The sequence below is a fragment of the Coenobita brevimanus genome, chromosome 68, assembly GCF_032717465.1.
Source record: "Coenobita brevimanus isolate Jiangsu-jjx chromosome 68, ASM3271746v2, whole genome shotgun sequence".
In the NCBI taxonomy this organism is placed as follows: domain Eukaryota; kingdom Metazoa; phylum Arthropoda; class Malacostraca; order Decapoda; family Coenobitidae; genus Coenobita; species Coenobita brevimanus.
Genome location: NC_137021.1, coordinates 7,227,743 through 7,251,768, shown reverse-complemented (window position 1 = coordinate 7,251,768; position 24,026 = coordinate 7,227,743). Strand labels below are relative to the sequence as shown.

The following is a 24,026-nucleotide window of genomic DNA, read 5'->3' as shown; positions in this document are numbered from 1 at the left end:
CAGGATAAGGCTAGAGATTAGCACATGAGGAAAGTCAGGGGTCAAGGACGGTGTGAGTGAGGGTCGAGTGAGGATGAAGTGTGGCAGCGGTGATGGGTCATGCTATTCTGGTCCCGGATTCACAAATGAACTTATGATAAATTCTCTGTCGTAACTTTGATTTATCCTTGCAGGAGAGACAAGGAGAGAAGATACCAGAATCTTCCCTTGTCTCTTGTTCTCCCTGCTAAAAACAAATCACTTACGACAGAGAAAGGATCGTAGATGTGCTTGTAAAAGAAACGAAGAAAAATAAAGCCAAATAGAAAAATCAAGAACAGGAAGGAATAATAGATAAGATGAAGAGAAGCAAAGGAGAGGCAGACAAGAAAATTGGGGTAAGCGGTATTGCAGGGAGAGTGTGAGTTATGATGAGGGTCCGCACGAAAGGTTGGTGCTGAAATCTGAGCTGGTAGACGTATTGTGCTGAACTATATAATGTAATTATGTTAAAAATCCTATGTGCGGTCAGCGCGAGATTCGTATGATCAGCATTTACAGTTTACTTCAATGTTTTCACTTTGTTACAAAATTAAGCTGACTATTTTAGCGCTATTACATCCTTTGTGTTTTATTTTTATTGTCTTCAAACGATTGCATTCAGCTCAGGCGATACGTTTAAAATTCGAGGAGTTGGATGCAGCCTTCGTAACTATCTCATTATGAATGTTTTCCTTGACTGAATAAAATATCCTGATGATAGAATGAAAAAGTCTATGGGCTCAAAGGACTAAGACGACTGAGAAGTGAATTACAAAAAAAAAAGGTGGCTTATTTCTCTGTAGTCTTTTGTTACCTTCTTAGTATTCCCTATTTGCTCACTCGTTTTTAGATTCTTTCCATCTCACTTAGGGTACAAGGTGGGAGCTGGGATGTAGTGATGAAATTTCAGGAAACATGGGATGCAGGACTCTCCGGCTATTAAAATACAACTTACAGAGCGAATGCTTTGGTTTGACTTCGTTACTAATTTAACTTGTTTTTGCATTGACATTATGTAGGACTCTGTGAATTTTGAGGACACAAAGAATGAATTAATGCACTTCTGCTTGGTCAGTTTCAGTTTAGTGATAACTTTTCCTAGTTTAAAGTGTTTCCTTATTAGATCTGGATCCTTTTCACTCTGCTGAAACAAAGGGAACTTGGCTTGGATGGGAAGAAGTAGACTTTCTGTTACACGGATCCCATATCCAGTGATTTAATAGGTGCATTTTGAGTCTGATCCTGGATTGGAATACAGTGATTGACAATAAAAGTGATTAAGAAATAAATGCGATACATGAACTACATCACATACCGAAATCAATAACGCATATACCACGATCTTGTACAAGGATCATGAAAACTTTTACTCTCACCTTCTTCTACTTTACAGTCACGGAAAAGAGAAAGCAATTTTTACCCTCTTCATCCTGCGGGGTAGATAATAATTGTGTCCACCATTTTCCCATCCGTTCCACCATACTATTTTACACGAATACATTAACCCTTACAACTTCGCCTGGCGTCATTAGAGGTACAAGTTTCACACCAAAACTTTTTTTTCCCAACCCTAATTAGTCGACGTAGTTTTTCGTATGCTAATTATGTGACAACTAAACTTCTGTCGCACTTGTTAAATTTTGTTTGATGTGTAATAAAAGTGGTTTGCAGCCTTAAAAATTGGTTAAAATACTTGACAAGAAATTACGACATTAGTGTATGCGTCTCGTACTCAAAGTAAGAAGTAAGGGGAGGTAGGGAACAGAAAAACAAGGGAATCTTTTTGTAGGGGGGGGGGAGGTGCAGGATGTGGGGTTGGGCAATACGAAGATAGATATAGCTGCCCACATCTATACAGTAAGAGTCATAATTTTCCTTAATGATCCATCACGAGTAGTTCACCTTTACGGCAGGTCAATCACTTCCCCTCCGGACACATCATTATCAAAGGGAATCATCAGTGGAAAGGGGAAAAAATACTAAACAGTTCTCATTTTAGGAACGTTAGCTTCCACAGTACACCGAGACGTAAAAGTAGTGGAATTTTAGGCAATCTTACTATATATCTCTGGCTGTAACTTCAACTTTTGAGGCGACTGTGTTGATTAAGCACGATAGGGAAACATATATTTTTGACTGTGCCTTCTGCTTCTTGGGTAACGATGGGTACTGTTCTTTGCCCTCAGCTTTGACTCCCGCGGCAAGAGTATGGCGGACGGGAAGCACTGGAAGGATGTGAAGCTACTGGGGGATCGTGCCTACTTCCAGCTGCTGCCCGGCCACACCTGGAACGGGCCTCTTGCACCTGGGGCACACCTGGAGCTGTACCCCGTGGAAGACAGGGACGAGGGCAGGTACAGGTGCAGGGTCGACTACCTCTACTCACCCACCAAGAACACCATCGTCAACTTCACCGTCATTAGTGAGTCTATTGATATGATTATGAATGAATTTTAACCCTCTTACGGTTGGGTGACGGGGAGAACTCTTGTCGCCATCAACAGTGAGTACCTTGATTATTGAAATTTAGTCCTCTTACGGTCGGGTGGTCTGAATAACTCTAGTCACTACCTCTTCTCGCTCACCAAAACACCATCGTCATCTTAGCCGTCGTCATTGAGTGCATTCAACTTTTTGATTACAACGAGTTTCTGTGAACTGGATAAGATTGTTCGTCATAAGCAGGAATAAAATACGCATTTCTTTCTTCTAGTCGTTCCGTCAGTTGTTATAATCATACCGTTGCTTGTTATAATTTATGTTTTTGTTGATGTCATAGGTTTCACTTCAGCTTTGTAAAATCGCCCATCGGCAGCTACACTAAAATGTCAAGCAGGTAATCGCAGTCATTTCTTATGTTGAATGATAACTTGCTCATGGAGGAGACTGCTGTGTTATTCCATTTCAGGAAACGCCAGAACGATTTCATAACCTGAAGTTATATGTAATCAGCCTGCATCCCACTTTACAGCGTGCAGTCAGCAAGGACACATAAAGGCCAGACATATTCTATCACCAGAAGCTTCAGAAATTACTGTTGAAAACTGGGGGATTATTCAGACTTTTGCTCTCTCAATTTTAATAATATGGATCTGTATCTCATGATCGTACATTCGCTATGTTTACCGTTTAAAAAGAATTCCCACATCATTGTTATAGAAAGTTATGTTTTTGGAATGGAGGAAGTGTTTTGTCTATTTAAGCGCTGAGATTTTTTTTTTTTTTTCATATTACAGAAGCGAATCTAACCCGAAAATGGCATCAATTCTCTGGCCTTTTTTTTTTTTTTTTTTTTTTTTTTTTTTTTTTTTTTTTACGACGCAGAAGCTTGTAGTTAACCCAAGAGCATGAAGTAAGTTATAATTCCCAACTACAAAACTACAGTGAACTTATGAAGAAGCCTTGCAGCTTATCTCACAGTATCTCTTATTCTCAGTCTCATCCCGCCCCACCTCTTTTTACCCCACATCTCTGCCTCACACACACACACACACACACACACACACACACACACACACAAATAGCCAGGTCCACGTTTGCATCAGCCTCATTCCACTTTTTCCCCAGCCACGTTCCATCTCTTCTTTCCATAACCCTGGTCCACTTCTTCCTCCTCTGAGCCCCGCACCCCACGACACACCATTTTCTCTCTTTCTCCCCACAGTTCCACCCCAGAAGCCGGAAATATACAACGCCACTGAGTACTTGGTGGTGGGGCAGTCGGGTGCATCCATCATCGGGCCCTACAACGAGGGGGAGCAGCTGGACCTCGTGTGTAAAGTCCAGGGAGGTGAGTCGACTGAAGCTCCCTTTGTAGTTCGTGTCTGTATGAACCCGTTACTTGCTTCCTTCATGGGCGTAAAATTTTATAGGGTCGGCTTTTGGTGTCCCTGATGTTGGCCATGCTTTATGTATATTTGTAGTCATTTATTATTATTATTATTATTATTATCATCATCATCATCATCATCATCATCATCATCATCATCCAGTTACGGCTCTAGGTTTCTCTACTAATGAGGCTAGAATAGTTTATTTATTTTCTTTAGGTTTCCCTGCTAATGAGGCTAGATTAGTGTATTTATTTTGCAAGATCTCATTAGGTTTTGACGCTTAGAGGTGGCTTAAAGAAACCACCGACCTCCACTGTACAGTATGATACCCGTATAGTACCAGTTTTCTTCCTGTCACACTAGAAATATACGGTAGTTATCAAGGTTCCTGACAACGATGTTTTTGGATTTCCACTTATATATCCTGTAGTTTATGGGCATACGAGGTGGAGGGTCTGTAAGGGAAGCAGCCCCCCCCCCCCCTGAGGTCTAGCAAAATGTCTTTCTCTGGCCAAAAGCTTTTTTTTTTTTAAGGCAGATCCTTCTGATGATGTACTGGTATCGTTAATAGGAATGACCTTAATGCTGCTGCCATTCGAATCCGCGCAGTGTTATGAAGATACATTCTCCGTAATGTATGAATAATATTATTTAATTGTTTTCGGTTTGTTCTGATATATATATTCATTACTCATTATCAGTTTTCATGTGAATACAAATCTGATCATGCGATTTTAAATGTATAATTCATATACACAAAGAATATTCTTTATATTTACTCATACATTCATGTACTATGCATAATTAGTAGTAATTATTTGGAGATCATGGCATATTCGAGCATTATCAAGACATATCCCACCACCCCAAGGAAGCGCCTTTCCATACACTGATGTAAGTACAAAGACAAAGCAGTTGGACAAGGCCGGCAGTGTATGGGTGAGGTGGGTGATAAGTAGGTTAGACACCAGCCTGGCATGATGAGTCACCTGAGTAGCATATGAATCAGGATAATATTTAATGGCAGGCCGCATGAAGGATGGAGACCCCGATAGATAGGAAGCCAGATGAGTGATGGAAAAGGCATAAACAAAGGTTGAGGTAAATTGAAACTTAGTTAAACAACCAACGTTGGAGGCGTATCAACCAAGTAATGGGTGATCAGGTTTGAGAAGATCTATTAAAAACTTAGATTAGGACCTGGGATTAAACTATAGAGCACCAGTAAAAAAGAAAAGAAAAGAAACTAATCAATCAACGAGGACAAACAAGCCAGGCTGATGATGGGCAAGCCGAATCAAGCGAGGGACTGACAAGCTACGCAAAAGATGGGAGGAAGGCAAGGAGTGGATGAGTCAGACGGAAGGCGAGAAAGTTATGAAAATGAAGTCAGATGTGCATTAACTAATACACCTCGACGGGCCTCATCAAAGACCCGAGTTTCTTGCCAAAAGTTGTAATTCTCAACTTCAGTAAGTCTCTCTCTCTCTCTCTCTCTCTCTCTCTCTCTCTCTCTCTCTCTCTCTCTCTCTCTCTCTCTCTCTCTCGTCAAACTTACCTCTTCAACTCTTTAGACTTGCATGGAGGACCTTTTTGGGAAAGAAAATCAACTAACGCAAGTCTTTAAATTCAGCTAAGGGAAACCAGTCTCAGCGGTAGTGTTGATTTACATCCCAGGATTTTCACGCCTTCACTGACGACCTGAGAGGTTTTGGTTGCAGAAATTTGAAAATATCGACAGTAATAATTTGCGTGGTATTACTACAAATTGCATTCTGAATACAAAATATCGTGGGAAAATATCAGTGACACAATATCAATTGCTTGGTGAACAGTGTTATGCTACAATTTAAACTGTAAAGAAGGAAAGTATATTATCGAAGATCTTCCATCGTTTCACTGTGTCTGAGAAATTACTTTATCTTTGACTACATCGAAGCATGCCATTGTTTAGCTAGTACTTTATATTGTCACAGATATTTTCACACGATATTTACTCGTATCTGTTGTAAACGCAATTTATGTAGCTATCAGTTCCAATATTTTCAACTTCCTTGTTGCCCGAGCTCGTAAGTGGTCAATTTTGAAGACGAAAAATCAGAGTTGGAAATGGAGAAATTATAGCAATAGAAAAATACGCGTGGGAAAGTTATAAACACACATTCAGTGGAATTGAGGACGTTTTTGTTTTTATGTGAAGCGTATCGTATGTTTTTTTTTTTTTTTAATTAATGCTGTGGGACTGATAAGCAAGGGTGTGTTAGATTTTTTTTTCCTGTGTGAACGTCAGGCGTTGAAAAAGAAATACGAGTTGTTAATTAAGGTAAGTGCTTCCAAAGGGTATATACTTTTCTCATTCTTTTTCCCACCATGTTATCATTTTTAAAATTTCTCTTATGGTGTATCACTGCAGGCGTTTTATAATCATGGGAATCAAGGGAGAGTATTTATTTTTTCCCTTTGTATTTTGGATTACTGATTTCCTTCGGCGAAGAAGCCTGCTTTCTTCCGGTAACTAATATACTGATATCCGTTTCAGTTAATTTGAAGGGGATGTTCATCTCTCTGATGCTTATTTCACCTAGTATAATGGCAGAATAAGACAAAACTACGACTGTACATCATTTTTATAGCTCTTCTTCGTGATTAGCACCCTATTCTACTATTAATTTCATGTTAAAGCTCAGCATTCAAGGTCGAGAGGTGGCAGTTTTAGGCTAAGTTATAATGAACCAAGTATAGTCACCTGCAAACTTCACCAGGCACTTTGAGATCACAGGAAAACTTTAAATTCTAGTATTCGATTCCAGGTAACGCCAGAGTATTAATTTCAGGTGACAGTAAGCATAGGAGTCTGTTAATATTGATACCATTAGACTTCTCATGGTCAGGGCTACTTAAGTAGTACATTCCAGTTATGTCAAACAATTTAATTTAGCTAAGAGTACAAGAACAGTGGAAATCGCGAAAGAAGGAGTGGATGTGAATTTTAACATAGCCTCGTTCTTCACAACACACCCCTTACCACATTCCAGGGAGACCGACTCCGACCGTGCAGTGGCTGGTGAATGAGGAGGTGTGGCCCAGTAAGACCGTAGAGGAAGAGCCCGACCTGGTGTCCGCCCTGCTCACCATTCCGAAGCTAACGAGACGCCACCTTCACGCCGTCCTCGCATGTCGCACCTTCAACTTCAACGGATCCACACCGTTTGTGTCCACGGCCACACTCGACATGAACTGTGAGTGTTCAGATATTAATTCCTGTTTCCTTTCACGACTTCGATACAGTTATGTCTTGTTTCCCACCCTACAGCATGTGCGATGAATGGTTGAAGCATGACCAGTAAGCTAGTAAATCCCTCGCTTCACCAGAGTACGATCCGTTCCCCTTTTGTAACCAATATTTTTATATGTAAGAGGGACAAGGGAAGGAGAGATCAGATTGTTTTATATGTCTCTTGTTGTTCGTTACCTTGAGATGGTTTGGCCATGTGGATGGAATGGAAAATGAGACTGATTAGGAGAGTGTGTGAGTAGGCTGGTGGAGGAGGGGGTGCTGAAGATCCTGTAGAAATGAAGCCTATTTAGAAGAAAATTTTTATTACCTTCTGAGTCTCATCCCTGACTGAAAGCTGATGGGAGCGGAAGGGACATGTAATCTTCACTCGTTATCATCTTATTATTTCTTGTTTTCCTTTTCTGGTTTCTCGGGCCGGTCAGACTATTTAGCAAAGTCTGTTTTCCTTTGTCCCCTGTCACCCAGCGTACCATTGGAGACCTGGATTTAGGCTACCTTGACGATTGTGGGTCGTATTCTTGGCGAAGGTTAAGACTTAGCTGAAATTGATTGTCTGCATTACTGGCCATCTTGGTACTGGAGAGGGACGCCTTCATGTGGTGGCACCGATGTAGCTGGGCAGTTACACAACCTTCCCTATCCCCTGAAATGAGGACGGTGGATTGCAGGAGGCATCTTCAGCTTGCAGTTCACCGGGCATACATTTCAGATAGAACTACAACAAAAAGCAACACCGACAAGCAACAACCAAACAACAACAACAGCAACAACAACAACAACAACTACTACTACTACTACTACTACTACTACTACTGCTGCTACTGCTACTACTACTACTACTACTACTACTACTACTACTACTGTTACTGCTGCTGCTGCTGCTGTTGGCCCCTTTGTATTCGACGGGCGGTAATGTGGTGAACCTTCTTTTTCTGTTATGGTTTGTGGAATGATGTTGACATTTTTCTTCATCATATTGGTGGTGGTGAAAAAAAGAAAGTGGAAGTCTTTAGTAATTAAGAGAAGGTAACAGCGAGCAGGCCAGGTGGAATCGAGAACATGCACAAGAGCAATAGACGTGGGGGAACCTTCAGTTCAAGACCTGCCTAGTGGTGTGGTGTGGTGTGGTGTGATGTGGTGTGGCTTCAATAATGTTGGTAGTCTGCGAGAGTGAAGCATCTTGTAACCGAAATAAGCCACAGACAGACGGATAGGACCGCTCTGGCAGATGCTCCTGTATCTAAACAGTATCAAACACATATTCTTCTGCGACTGCTGCATGGGATATGTGTGATTGCCACCAGACGACAGTGTTACAGGGTAGTATTCTAAGTGAAGTTATCGTAATACCCCTTATTGAGCGATTTCTTTTTCTGCACATTAATCATCTGTATCCTCTAGTATGTTATTCTCTAGTATGTTATTTACGTAAAGTATTTTGATCTTTAAACATAAATAACATACAAACATCTATTGGCGGACTTAAGTAAATCGCCAATAAAGAGGTGCACGAACTCTCCCACGCCACGCAGAACGCACTGACTGACCCACAAGACAACAGCTTTTACCCATCCACTTTAACTGGGCTATTTACCTCGTGCAATTTTCTTTCTGCTCGCAGCGGCAATGAAAGTAATATTTGCTCGAGGTATCACAACATTTTGTAAATTCTGTTAAAAGAATAAAAACTTTATTATTTGTTAATATTATAAACATTCTATTATAGTAAACACTGGATTACAGTGGGACGCTATGGCGCTGGAATATAATGCTTGCTGTGGCACAAATACGATGTTGCTTAAAACCAAACAAAATAAGATGCCACCTTGTGCAGCGCCGGATGTTGTCTGCTGGTAATATTCCCTCAACTTTTCACCTTCTTTCCTCACTTGTGGTCGCACGGTGCTGCATTTTTATCCTCTGTGAAAGAAAGCGAATTTTTCAGTTGCCGCTTTCCTCCTTTCATTATCTGATCACACACGATTAGTTGTTTCATCTCACTTGGTTATAACAACTTTGAACTCAGTGTTTGACTTGCTCTTAAGAAAACAGTCCCATTTCGTTACAGTGAGATCGTGCCGTGTCGACATTGAAGTGTTAGTTTCATGTTGTACTGTTAAAATAATTTCGAGTGAATATTTGAAAGTACTAGCGTATTTTTTTTTCCCGTGCTAGGAATGATACAAGCCAGTAACAAATGTGTTTGTGGAGAAAGCTGGGAGAGGTGCTTATCTTGCAGTGGACTGACAAAAGATGCTGTTGAATGATGAGAATGGTAGTGATGATGATGATGGTGATGATGATGATGATGTGATGATGATGATGATGATGATGATGAACACGGATGATCATGATTAACTTATAACAGTACTAATGTAAGTTGTTCGTCGAAAACACAAGTGAAAAGAAAATCGTGGCACAATTTACCACAGCACTGTCATTTGTTGTATGAACAAGCCTTGAGAGGGGGAAGAATTTTTGTTGAGGGTGGATGAAGGAAAGGTGGGGGGTCGTGGCAGGGGAAGGACCTTGGTGAATCCAGGCAAGAGGAAATGACAAGGGATACCACGGCTGAGAGGGAGAGGTTGCGTGTTGGTTAGGGGATAGTGATGGATGCGGTGGGAATCTGCTGATAATGGGGAAATGGAGAGGAGGGTTAGTGGGTAAGACTGGGAAGGAAGGAGACACATGAGAGAGTAGGATAAAAGGACCTGGAAAGAAAGCAGATTAGGGTGTAGGATAGTAGGCTGTGTGAAAGGGAAGACAGCTAAAATGGAAGGATAGGCTTTGGGAGCGAGCATAAAATTGGTGGGTTGGATAGCATGCTTTAGCAGAGAGCGTGTGGTTAGAGGACTGGATGATAGGCCTTGGCCGGAATGTAACAGGTGGGAATATAAGATAGTAAGGTTTAGGGGGAGGCAAGCGAGAGAGTATGATAACAGGGTCTAGGTGGGAGGGTCAAGTGAAAGGGTAGGTAAGAGGTTGCAACAGAAGAAACACTGGAACAGCATGATGATCTGCTCGTTGCACAGTGGGAGCAAAGGCTTGAAAGGAGAGGGTCAGAGGAGATGATTAGACATTGAGATTAGGGAGAAAAAGGTGAAATATTACTATAACAGGCTTTTGGGACGACGGCAGAGATTACAAATAAAAATAGACCATGAAAGGGGAGAGACAGGTGGGAAGGTAAGATAACGGAGGTGCGCTTTTGGAAAGAGTAGGATAACAGCCTGTGGGAAGGAAGAAACATATCAACTTGTTGGATAACAGGCATGGTTAGGAAAAACAAGACTAGGCAGACTGACAGAATCACACAGGTCTTGGGAAGGAAGGGGCAGATGGAGGGATAGAATAACACGAACTTTGAAATGGAAGAAACGCGAAGTGGTGGGATAATACTAGCTTAAGTGGTAGGATAACACAGGCTCTGGGAAGAAAGAAACATGATGTAGTAGGTTAATAAAGGATCTGAGAAGGAAAAAACACGAAATGTTGGGATAACACAGTCTTTGCGAAGGAAAAAACATGAAGTGGTAGGGTGATACAGGCTTTGAGAGGGAAGAATCTCTAAAGTGGTAAGGTAACAACATTTGGAAATTAAAAGTAAGGATAATTTGATGGGATATGATAGGTTTGAGAAGGAAGAAACAAATTAAAAGGAAGAATAACACACACTTCGGGAGAGAGGAGAGACAAGGTACTGATGTTATTGAGAATCACACAGAGGGACCTACAAGTACCAGCAATATTGAGGACCAAACAAAGAGACATGCAGCTGTGGACAGTTATATCGCTCCATTTTTTTTGGTCGAACAAATATAAAACTCTAGGTTGGAATGTTAGCTGGGTTCCGAAATGGGCATCACTGAGTTTTGAAAGTTATTACTCATCAACTCGTTTTGTATCAGCGAAGTATACAACATCAATATTTTGCCCTCAAATGTATCAGTAAAATATCACACTCACTCCCTAGCAGGATCAGGTATCAGCAGGAATAGGCATCGGCAGGGACAGGTATCAGCAGGAGCGAGTATCGGCAGAGACAGAGATTGGCGGGGAAAGGTATCGGCAGGGACAGGTATCGGCAGAAGCGAGTGTCGGCAGGGACGGGTTAGTGTTAAGGACGGGTATCGGCAGGGACGGGTATTTTCAGAGCTATAGTTCATCCACTTGACGATAATTTTTGTCCTATCACACCTTTTTTCACGTAGTTCAAAAGCTGAATGAAACTACTACTGTTCTACATCCTCTCCATAGCACTTGTTTTTGGTCATCATTATAGTTTAATGTTGATCTCGCTACAGCTCAGCATTCAGCTTTGAGAGATGGCAAGTTTAGGCTAAATTAGAGTGAACAGAGTATAGAGAGTATAGTGAGGTATGTGGGGGAAGGGCGACTGCAATATTAGGCCAAGTTAAAGTGAACAGGGCATAGTGAGTGAAGGCGCAGGTGTGTAGAGGAAGAGATATTAGCCACTTAGCAGGTGTGGAAAATAAGTTGGGCTCATTAGGGCGAGTGGGCTCTCCATCACGGCCATGTCGACACCCCTGCCTCCCTCTGATACATTACCACCGCCTCCACCACCACCGCCATTACCGCAGCCCGTGATTTAAAGGCAGGACAGGCCCGGTACCTGCTCAGGGTCGTCAGCAGATGGGGTAAGGGGATCTACTTGTAACTGAACTTTAACTATAGCCATCAGTCCATCATCCCATCTCTTACTGCCCCATCAGGAGTAGAGGGACCCTGGGTTAGACCACTTAGGCCAGACATCTAAGCCAAGTAACCAGTCGCTCGTCCCTAGGCGTCCTTTTCCCTAACCAACCATCAAATTTAATCTAATGGGCCACATCCAGGTGGAACACCTAAATCCACAAGACAACCAAGCATCAGCGAATTAGTTATATGGTTACCACCCAACGTAGTAAATGGGGGTTACAGGAAACCGTCTGGATCGTCACCCCACTCATCTGGAAGTAGAAACATGTACTTATTCATTAGATTATTCAAACATACACGAACTTCTTCACAAGAGATACGTCCATTTAGCATTTATTCTTGGCAATACCAGACGATTTTACTAAACTTCGTTGAGTCCCCTAGCGCTCAAAGGGTTAATGAAGGTTATAATATTTCATCCAGCCTGAAATGTCTGTCTTAAGCTGAACAGAATTGCTTGCTAGTAAGAAGAATGCAATACAAAATACGTCACTACGCTAATGTGGCCAGTGTATAACAGATAATTTAGGTCAGCCTCTGGAAGATATTATGATAGCTATATTTAAAAAAAGAAAGAAAGAAAAAAAAAAGATTACGGCCACTTGGCAATCATTTATCTTAAATATTGGGATGTATCATAACAATTTCCAACATACAAAAAGAACTAGTTGGTTAGAGCGTCTGTGTAGTGTGCTGTACAAGTTTGTTTATATGCATTTTTTTTTTTAAAGACTTTAGATATATACTTACTAACACGTGGCTGCTATGGGGCTACCTTTACTTTAGCTAATACATTCTATATAAAAGTATAAATAATATCTTTTCTGGTACAAAAAAGAAAGCCAAGAAATCTGATATATAAGTTTTTCCTGATTTTGACACCCTTGTAACAACAGCAACAACAAAGGCAGTAATAATAAAAATATTAATAATAATAATAATAATAATGATGATGATGTTGATGATGATGACATTTTATTTATTATTATTATTATTATTGTCATTATTATCTAGTTTTTTTCTCAGGAGCGCTAGTTTTTCCGATGGAATTCAGTAGAGGTCGAGACACATTTTCACCATTACATTTACAAGAACTTAACATTGTTCTTCTAAAATACAAACCTCATCTGCAGAAGTGGCCTTTACAGAATACGTGTCATTTCATTTTGGAGAAACACTTGTAAAATAACGTGTCTTGTTTTTATTTTTATTTTTAGAGAGAGAGAGAGAGAGAGAGAGAGAGAGAGAGAGAGAGAGAGAGAGAGAGAGAGAATCATTCTTTTACCTCTGCGTTTAAATAAGTTGGTAAAAAACAAGTCAAGAGAATGTGTGAGTTCAGATTAGAAACACAACAGCAGAAATTTGGCTGCAGAGGTGTCAAATAAGTGCTTCACCATTATCTATTTTTATTACTAACACCACCATTACCGCCACCATTAACACCATTACCACCACTGCCATTATCACCCATTACTGTTACCATCACCTGTAGCACCAACACAACCCTTCCCAGTACCATCACCATAACCTCCACTATTACTACTACCATAAATACCATTACCATCACTATCAGTATTAGTACCATCACCACCACTTAACCAGTACCACCACCATCAATACTGTTACCACTATCACCATCATCTACACAACTTTACCAGTACCAGAACCACTACTGCCATCATCATCGCTTACACCGTGATTTGATCCATGACTGCTAACACCACTTTCATCCCTATCATTACTACTACCAAGATAACCACCTTCACCACCACCATTATCACCACCACCACTTCCAACATAACCACCTTTACCACCACCACCACCACAAGTATCACAGTCAGTATCATCACCACCACCGCTACAGATCCCACTATCACCATCAACATTACCACCCTCACTACAACCTGCACCACCACCACCACCAATTACCACCACTGCCTTTTCTAGCACCACTCATCATGTCCACTACCTCATCTGCCGCGCACCCAGGGATCTCGGTGGGGTATACAGTGTTATTAACTCTTGCAATACGAGGACACAGGCTATTATTTTACTTATTCTTGCTACGTCCAGGCAGTTTTACTTAGCCTGGAAAAGACATGATGAAAACTAGACACCTGTATTAATATGAAATCTTAATAAAACAATCCGACGGTAGCAAGAGCAGAGAAGAAAAGCTGTCAAAGTAGTGAGCGCTGATTTTAACACTGACGGAGATTTATTTGTGATTTCGAGGGGGACGACTTCTGAGACTAAACTGTACTTCGATGTAGAAGGAAGAGAGGTGGTATCTCCGAGGGAAGTAAGCTGCTTGTATGTAAAGTTTATCAGAATAGCCATAACGTCTAGTACGAAGCACAAAGACAAGAAGTGTTGCATAATTCTTTACTCGTTCCTAATCTGACATCATCATCACATTGGCGCTCATTTTAAAGGCGGTTTCCTACATAAGATCAACTTACATTTTCTTGTGTTATAGTTCTGCAACCTTAGTTTTTCTCTTTTTGAAAAGCAGCTTTTTAACTGTGAAGACTAAGTACTCTGAGGGTTATTTGAGGATGAACTTTGGATTTTTTTCCCTAGAATGCTAAAATTATAGGGGGGCCCAACTGTAGGGGAGGAGGGTTTATCTCACCCATACCTTTAGGATCTACGCCTATGATTGTAAAGGTAACTTGCATGGTCCACACTTCATTACGTATCACTGCCTCCACATCACTAGCTGATTTGAGATACATAGTTGGTGTCAAATGTTCCTTTACACCGTCACACGTATCACAACCTTTTACAGTTCACATACACAGTGTGCCACAGTCCTTTACACAGCCACATGCATCACAGCCCTCCACATCACTGTACTCTGGCCGTCGTTAATTCCTTTACAAGATCTCGAAACTGTCTGATCCATTTGGTGCATTGTTAAGGTAATCGGCATAGTGGAATTCTTTTGGGTTATAAAGGTTAATTTACTTCATTAGTTAAAAACCGTAGATGTGTTGAACAATAAAAGCGCATAAGACTGACTAGAAAAGTGTATGTGATTGAGGTGGTGGGCGACAGGGGGAGGGAAGACCAAAGATGAGATGGAGAGATGAGGTGGAGAGAAATATATGAGAAGATGTGTGTGAGTTGGAGGGAGGGCAGTTAAATGGCAGAGGACAAGGCAACTTGGAGGCGATTTGTCTGAGGTCACCCCAGCAGATGATTTTTAAGTGCTTGCTCCAATAGCACTTTGTTTTGAAATAGTCTGTGCATCCTACTTCAGTAAACATGCATAATGTTTTACGCTGCCACTCACGTAGTTTATATAATACTGAATAAACCTGAAGTCACACATAACAAAAAGTAAGGAGAAACCGCTCAGGTCCATACCCCCACCTCCTCCCCGAACCTATAGGTAAGGATTATTAAGTCCTTCGGTGAGAGGGAGCTCTTTAAAACCGAATACAATTAACTGATTAACATTTTTATTATCTCATTTAGAGGAGTATAAAAAAATCTTCGCTATAATGGAGGGAAACGGATTACACTTCCAACATTACCATATTTGTAGTAACAGCAGTCTACACTGAACCGACAGCGTAGTTGAACTTAATATTCGACAACCGTATATTCAAGACGAAAATATATATGTGAATGATATGGAGTGGTAACAAATTTGACTTCATTCACTTCAGCGTCACTTCTGCTTCGTTGCGCATGTCTCACCTTATCCTTCACGACACCATTTACATGCCAAGGATTCTGATTTAATGGAACGGGATTTGAAAACACGTGACTAGGCCAAGAACTGATTGCTTTAGACATTTCTTTAGGTTCCGACAGTATCGTGACAGTAGAAACGAGACATTCACCTCGGCAGTACAAAGTTATAAGCAAGCAAACTATTATATACCGTCTGCATTCCCCTATTTCCATCCTGGTTAACCCTAGTGATAGACATAACCCTCTGTTTCATCATCTACATTATTCCCCAAAGCCCTTCAGTTTGTTTTTCGAATTTCTGTTTGCGATTTATCATTAGTTTCATACATTAAAAAAAAAAGTCGCGCTCCGTGGGTACGATACATCATAACGAGCAAATTCCTTGGACGCAAATGGATGTATGAGCCATTTCTGGGACGCAAATGGGTCTCTTATGTTCGTACCTCAGACTATAATCGTGCATCCTGCTGTTTTATGCTATCCTGAGCACTGATAAATTCACAGTACCTACCACAGTGCTTGTTTTTATAATACTGCATGTCTTTTCTAGCTACTTCCCCGTCAACTTATTCATGGCAAAACAGGTATTTTTCTTTAAACATGCTTTCAAAATAATTCAGATTTTTTTTTTCTTCTCATCAGCTCCATAGTTCGGCATTTCCTTGTACTCTTCTGCAGTAGTATTCCCAAACACACGGAGCAGACCAGTAAGTTGTTACCGTATTGGCTTTCTTTCAGTTTCCCTTAGTATACAAGATGCAATACAGTAAATCTCTCTCTCTCTCTCTCTCTCTCTCTCTCTCTCTCCCCGTGATGCTTCTTCCCTGTATTTCAACACATCCTTACATATCACACTTACCAAAGAGAGATTTCCCCACACGCACTTTTATTTCAGTTGTTTTCGCCTTTCTCTGCTGTAGTTCACTTGATTTCACTGTTTAAAACATCCAGAAGGTTACTACAGCGTCCCTCACACTCACTCAGCAGCATACTCAGATCTGCTTGGCTACCACACGCATATTTCTTCCTTATCAAGCATATCGTCAAGTTATCAATTCTCTTCCTTCAGTTTCTACATCACCAAGTTATCAGCTCTCTCCCTTAGTTCCCTCGTCACCAAATAATTTCTTTCCCTCGAGTTTAGGTCTACATTACCTCCACTTGCCTTGGCCTAGTTTTTTTCCTTCCAAATCCAATTATTTCCACTGGCACTAACCTCCCATTTCATTCTTAAATCTCCCCTTCTGTTCACACTGCGTATTTCTTGTGGCGGGGAAGATGTTTTTTATGCACAGTTTTCCCCGTAAGACACTGTAACATCTTCCGAGCTTCTTTTACATATCTGGCATACATTATTCCCATATCTCTGTCCATTTTTATATGATCCATCTCCATTTTCATTCAGATTACACACACACACACACACACACACACACACACACACACACACACACACACACACACACACACACACACACACACACACACACACACACACACACACACACACACACACACACACACATCCTTCTTTTATCGTCACTCACACCCTTCTCAAGTACCCCCGTCAAGTCTCCTACGCTCTCCTTTTATACCCTAATAATTGCTATGGCCTACTAAAATCTTCACTACCTCTTTCACTCCACGCAGCCGTAAATTTTTCCATACTCATATACCCCATCCGTTGAGATAAGTTTTGCATAATGATCAAGCATCCCGCCTACAGTCCCGTATGGTATTCTCTATTTTGCCTTATTTTTCATTGATTTGACTGCTGCGTTCGTAATCGGGTCCCTTTCTGTTCCTTTGTCGGAAGAAAAAATCCTTCGTTGTCACATGGAACTGCGCTGCACAATGCATCCAAAATCTCATCCAATTATCTCAAACCAGGTGATCGGTGGTTTACCAATGAATGGTGTACAGTATATTAACGTTTTTATTATTATTATTATTATTATTTTTATTATTATTATTATTATTATTATTATTATTATTATTCACGTACAGTACTTCATGTGACAAATAAAGCTTCTTCTCTAAACTGCATTAGAATAAATGGCAAGTATATACATGAATTAGAAGTTACTGTATAATATTCTTAAAATTTCATCCACTGTTTCAGCAAGACGCAAAGTTTAAGCTACTTTTGAGAGGCATAAGACCATGGAGGTTTGCATGAGAAACTCCGGGACAAAAGCTCGCCTAATATTTCATCTCTTCTGCTTCTCACTTCACTCTGTCTGCTATTCTTCCTTAGCAGAAAGTGGCTTGGTCTGCCTCTTTGCCCATAAATAATGCGCTTTGATATGATGAGGTATGAAGGAAAATGAGGCGCCGTAAATGCGAAGTAGACACAGTGGAATGCAGGGCGAACTTTTGTCCTTGGCTGTAAGTGACTCGCTCCCAAACATATCATAATAATTATTACGGCATCCCCCAGCGCACACACACACACACACACACACACACACACACACACACACACACACACACACACACACACACACACACACACACACACACACACACACACACACACACACACACACACACACACACACACACACACACACACACACACACACACACACACACACACACACACACACACACACACACACACACACACACACACACACACACACACACACACACACACACACACACACACACACACACACACACACACACACACACACACACACACACACACACACACACACACACACACACACACACACACACACACACACACACACACACACACACACACACACACACACACACACACACACACACACACACACACACACACACACACACACACACACACACACACACACACACACACACACACACACACACACACACACACACACACACACACACACACACACACACACACACACACACACACACACACACACACACACACACACACACACACAGAAGGAGCTGGCAATGTATTTGATGGAAAACGCAACTTGCCATTTTGGTTGGTACTTACCGGGAGAAATGGGGCCAGCCACTGTCTAACCTTATCTGTAACAGAAAGTAAGACGAAAAATAATCATCGTATTACCTTTTTCCCCTCTGTGATAAAAAGCATAGTAACCCTTTCAGTAGGACAACGTCTTTATTATATTTCAAGTACCTCTAGAATGTTTTATTCAAATTAGAATTTTTGAAATGGTTTTTTAAAGCTTTCATTCACCCTTCCACTACCAGACGTTTCCCATAAGCTAAAAAAAAAAAAAAAAAATCTTCTGTATCTAGCGCCAATTATGTTTATGAAAAAAAACTCGTCCTCGTCCTCGGGATCTATCTATCTATCTATAGCCAAACTCTTTAATCCCTCAAGGGGTGTCCACAAACAAATCGCCTCATGTCGCCCTATCCCCGCCATTTCACTGCCCTCGGGATGAAGGGAAGGAACCATTATTGGAACCGGGGGTGAGATACAAAGAGATGTGAAGGGACTGGGGTCGTAATATTGCCAGCTTTGGAGCTCTCTGCCACCTTTTCTTTACCAGCTTCTTTTTTCATATGACACGTTAAAATTCCTGTCTGTGATATTTAAGGAGACTGAGTCAGTATTAAGAAAATAAATACAAGTAGCATAAATTATAAAACCAAGGTGATATGAAAAATAAGTCGCTAAGGAAGAAGTGCAGGAACTCGTCTATGATATTTTTGCAGAATTTTTCAGTAATAAAAAGATAAATATAAATAGCATAAATGACAGTGACAGTGAGGTGTAATATGCAAAATAAATCGCTAAAGAAGTGCAAGAAAGCCTCCCGAGTCAACGAGAATATGGCTTTTGATGTGGGTGAAAAATAAGATCAGGTCAGTCTGGAACTCGTGTGTGAGAGAGACGGGGTTGTATTCATAAACTTTCTTGATCTTGAGGTGTGTATATGACTTTCTGTTAAGCTATACTTTAATCTTGACTCACACAGGTACCAAATACTTCACAATGAAACGAGGGAGATTATTACTGTGGAAAATATAACAAACAATACGGCCTTTTCTTTCGTATACTTAACTGCTGTGGAGACCTTTTTTACTCCAGGAAATTGGCCAAGATCCTATATGAATATGGGTCTTGAACTCGGAGGGCGCGATCAAAAGCCAGGGAGGACCTCGGTAAAAGAAGGCGCCCCATTGTCTTTGTGTGGTTATGGTCTTTTGTCTTCGTCTGTTCTGTCGGGCTATTGTTTGGCTTTGAAGACTTTTGGTTATCAAAGGCAGGAACATGACCCACACCAATAGGCATCGCCCTTCACCCTTTGTCCAGAGCAGAAGAGTCCATGTGTGACGCATTGAAGATGGAGGACATGGGAAAGGGAAGATGTGACATATTCAACGTCATTTTTGTCCAGATATTTTTGCGGATTGAATGCAGGGGTTCTTTATGCAGATTTTGCTGTACTATCTCGACCATAATTTCGCAGACATTTCCCTGCCGGCTATGGTTGTGGCGAACGTTCTGTGAAATCGTTTTCTAGAACAGTAATAAATATTCAGCAAACGAGCACGGGAGGGTAGGATATTCCGTGACGTCTGGGGAGAAATGGAAAATACGAAAGACAGGATATGATGTTGGTAGGGGCAGGCTTTGGGTAGGGGACTGTCGACGAAATTTTGCAGGTGACTGATACATGGAAAGTTTATTGATTGTATGAATTGCGATTTTTTTTCTTGATTACAGTCCTTCCAGTAAACGTGAGCATCATCACCGGGCATGGCAGCTTGAGTGCAGGCAGCGAGTACGAGGTGGTGTGCCAGGCGTGGGGATCGCGGCCCTCCGCCATCATCACCTGGTGGAAGGGAGGCACGACCCCGCTCAAGGACGCTCTCATCACTGTGCGTACAACTCCAGATATTGCTCTTATGCTTGCTTTTTCCCTTCCCATATTTCTTACACTTCTCCACCGCTGGTTTCACCGCTGACAGCGGTTAATTCATACTTTATAGAAATTTTTAAGTAATAACCGTAAATCCAATACCTCTACAGTATTGGTAAGGATTATTAAATGCTTCCAAACGAATACGTTGTCTTGTATCCATTAATATGCCACGACAAGACTTGTGTTATGGGCATGTACTATAATTCATTCACTTTTACTTGGCCACAATTTCCGTCCTTTTGCACCTTATTTCACGGACCTCAATGGAGGGGGGGGGGGTGAGAATGACAGTCCTATAGCCCTACATCCATTCCATAGCGCTTCTTTATGACTAGCACCATATTCTAGTGTTAATCCATAGTTGCAGCTCAGTATTAAAGCCTCACCTTAAAACGCAGACCATAACCCCACATCGCCTCAAAGACCATGACCCTACTTCAGCCCACAGACCAGTACCCCACCTTATCCCACAGACTATTACCTCACCTCACCCCACAGACCTTTACCCAACCTGGCCCTACAGATCATTACCCAAGCTCACCTCATAGACCATTACCCAGCCTCACCCCACACACGTTTACCCAACCTTGCCTAGAGACCATTACCCAACCTCACTCCACAGATCATTACCCAGCCTCACCCCACAGACCATGTTCTTATACCCCGCCTGTCCCACTCATTACCAACGACCGCACAAACTAACTACAGCCCCACCTCACCCAAAAACCCGTGTCCCACCCCACCCCTTTCAATATCCCCAACTCGCCCTCAACCGAAAACCCTTGTCCCATCCCACCCCTTTCGTTACCCATAACCCCAGCTCATGACTTCCTCCTTCGCTGACCAGGTACGACCCCACTTTACACACAAACACCATCCTGCCCCACTGACTGACCACAGCCCCGGAAACTAACACCTTCACTATCTTCTCTCACCACCGTAGTTCTTGTCCACTAACTTTTCCCGGATTTTGTCCTGTTGTATATTTCGCGTAGCAGTTTATATACAATGGCAAAATAAAACAATACTACGGCCCCTACATCCTTTCCAAACCACTTCATCTCTGCCAATGCTGTGATCAGTGTACTCACGTTTCAGCTCAGCATTCAAGAGGAAGAGGGATCAGTTTCGGGTCGAGGTGAAATGAAAAAGAACGTAACCACTGTCCCCACCTTTCCTCCCCCAGACCTCGCCTGACAGCAACGTAACCACCTCGATCCTGAAGTACCGCGCCGAGATGGGTGACAGCGGGAAGTACCTCACCTGCCGGGCCCACAACAAGGAGATACCGCAGAGTGCCAGGGAGGATGGGCTTAGACTCAACGTGCTTTGTGAGTTATGATGATTCTCTCTCTCTCTCTCTCTCTCTCTCTCTCTCTCTCTCTCTCTCTCTCTCACTCACCTGCCAAGCACATAACAATGATGTAGCGCAGAGTGCCACGGAGGATGGTCTCAAGCTCTACGTGCTTTGTGAGTTGTGTTGGCATATTCTGTGTGTGTGTGTGTGTGTGTGTGTACAGGTAAACGAGCGCGCGTGCAAGCATGTGTGGGTGTGAGTATGTGCACGTGTGTGGGGATTTGAGTGTGTGTGTGTGTGTGTGTGTGTGTGTGTGTGTGTGTGTGTGTGTGTGTGCGCGTGTTTGTGTGTGTGTGCGCGCGCGCGAGCACGAGTGCACCTCCTTGCTGTACTCATTCCCAATATTCTTAATTTGGTATCCATTTCATAAAGGTTTGTAGTTAAAGAATAATGCCAATTTTCTTAAGATTGAGAAGGAAGCCCCTATTTGTGACTCCCAAATTTAGAACGCTTGTAAAACAAGGAAGTGACGAAATTGCATTCCACTTTACACACAGCAATTAGCAATCAAGCGGAAAGTTTAAACTTTTTAAAATGTCGTCCTGTGTTTGAGTAACGTAAAAGAAAAAAGGGGGGCGGGGGCTGACTATCCCTTCCCGTTCGTTAAGAGTAAGACCATTAGTCTTTATCCGTATTTATATAAAAGAAAAAGTTTGTCTGTCTGTCTGTCGGTTCACTATGGTTATCGAGAGGAATGCATACACACCTCTCAAAACAGCATTAACTGGTGTACTTTTTCCGATATATTTAGATATGCACATTGCAGTTGTTAAAATGGCGTCCCTGATAACCAAGTTTAAAATTAATTAGAAATAATTGTCATCGAAGAAACATGGTAGCCGGCTACTGTAGAGGTTTCTGGATCTACAACCACATTATTATTAACTACAACGGATCGGATGGGTAGACGAATTGGTGAGATGGGTGGGCTTGGTTGGTGGGTGGGTGAGTGGGTAGTGAGATAATAGGTCCATGGTAGGAATAGGTCCATGGGAATAGTATATTCCTTGGAAAAGAAGCTCAAGGAGGAATACAGTTTCAGTGGGTAAAATGGGGCCCGGGGGGTCTTCTCCGACAGAGGGAGTGGCCATCCAGGGTCCCAGACAATGCCGGTATGCACGATGATAAGGTTTTATCCGAGCAGCGCCTGATACCCCTGCTAGTAATATCATTAACGGTGGACCTAGGAAGGACCTTATTAAATCAGCATGGTCTGTGGGTCTACATTAAATATTGCCAAGCATGATTTATCCACCTATTTCCGTCCTTCATCAGTTGTTTTGTTTCATCATCGTCCATACGTCACTTTCTCACTCATTGTCACTCACTCTCTCACCATATATCCGGGCATTGTTTTATTTAGTGACTGCTTTTAGCCGTCCTGCTGCTTGCACTGATTTCCATTTATGTTCATCACGGGCGGCTAATCATGAATTCATAATCGTGGTATGTGGTAATTTCTGTCGTTATGTGGTTTTTATTAAAAGCATGCTTACATAGCTGGAAAATGTTGAACACTGATATACTTTATTTGTTGAATTACGATGCTTGTGCAATCGTGCCTGACGGTGTGTGGCAGTGAATGCACAATTACATTTTGTCCAGGCAAAGCAAATGCTAAATAGGGGGTCTTTTCGATGCCACTCTTTTATTCACATTTTTAGGTCTTTTTTTATTTTATTATTATTATTATTATCATCATTTTTTTTGTGGGTGGGAGGACTTCGCAATTTCCGGAAAAATGATTATTTCAGCGCATGGAACTTCAATATTTACTCCTTTATTGTGTTGCCACTCTACTGAAACATTACAGTATTTATAATGTTCAGTCTCATCCCTTTCTTGTTGCAATTTTTCCATCGGCCTCTTTTTCTAAGTTTAATTCCTCTCTTTTTTTTAACCTCCCTTTTCTACTTAGGGTATCGTCCTCAAGTGTTCTTTTCATCACGCCTATATCGATCATCTCCTCCACTTCATTCAGCTCCCTCATTACCTCATCTCCCGGTCTTGTGTCCTCCACGCCGCCCTCCCCCATTGTCTGCGCCTCGAGTGCCCTCCAGAAGTAGAGGTACATCAAACGCTGGGGCTTGTGAAGGGCTCCGTTCTTCATTAGTGCTTCCGCGGCCGTGTAAAGGCTTACTTTAATGTCCGTGAAAGAGTAAAAAAGAGTGGGAGAGAAA

General features: G+C 41.8%; 1 protein-coding gene across 1 annotated transcript in view; it reads left to right on the top strand.

Moving 5' to 3' along the window:
* The window catches only part of LOC145405819 (protein turtle homolog B-like), a 50,090-nt gene that overhangs the window by 3,084 nt on the left and 22,980 nt on the right, over window positions 1-24,026 (top strand). Inside the window, exons 2-6 of the mRNA XM_080277057.1 lie at window positions 2,208-2,443; window positions 3,686-3,811; window positions 6,890-7,093; window positions 20,291-20,445; window positions 21,676-21,820. Coding sequence (XP_080133183.1) covers window positions 2,208-2,443; window positions 3,686-3,811; window positions 6,890-7,093; window positions 20,291-20,445; window positions 21,676-21,820 — 866 coding nt within the window. The remainder of the gene's footprint in view (window positions 1-2,207; window positions 2,444-3,685; window positions 3,812-6,889; window positions 7,094-20,290; window positions 20,446-21,675; window positions 21,821-24,026) is intronic.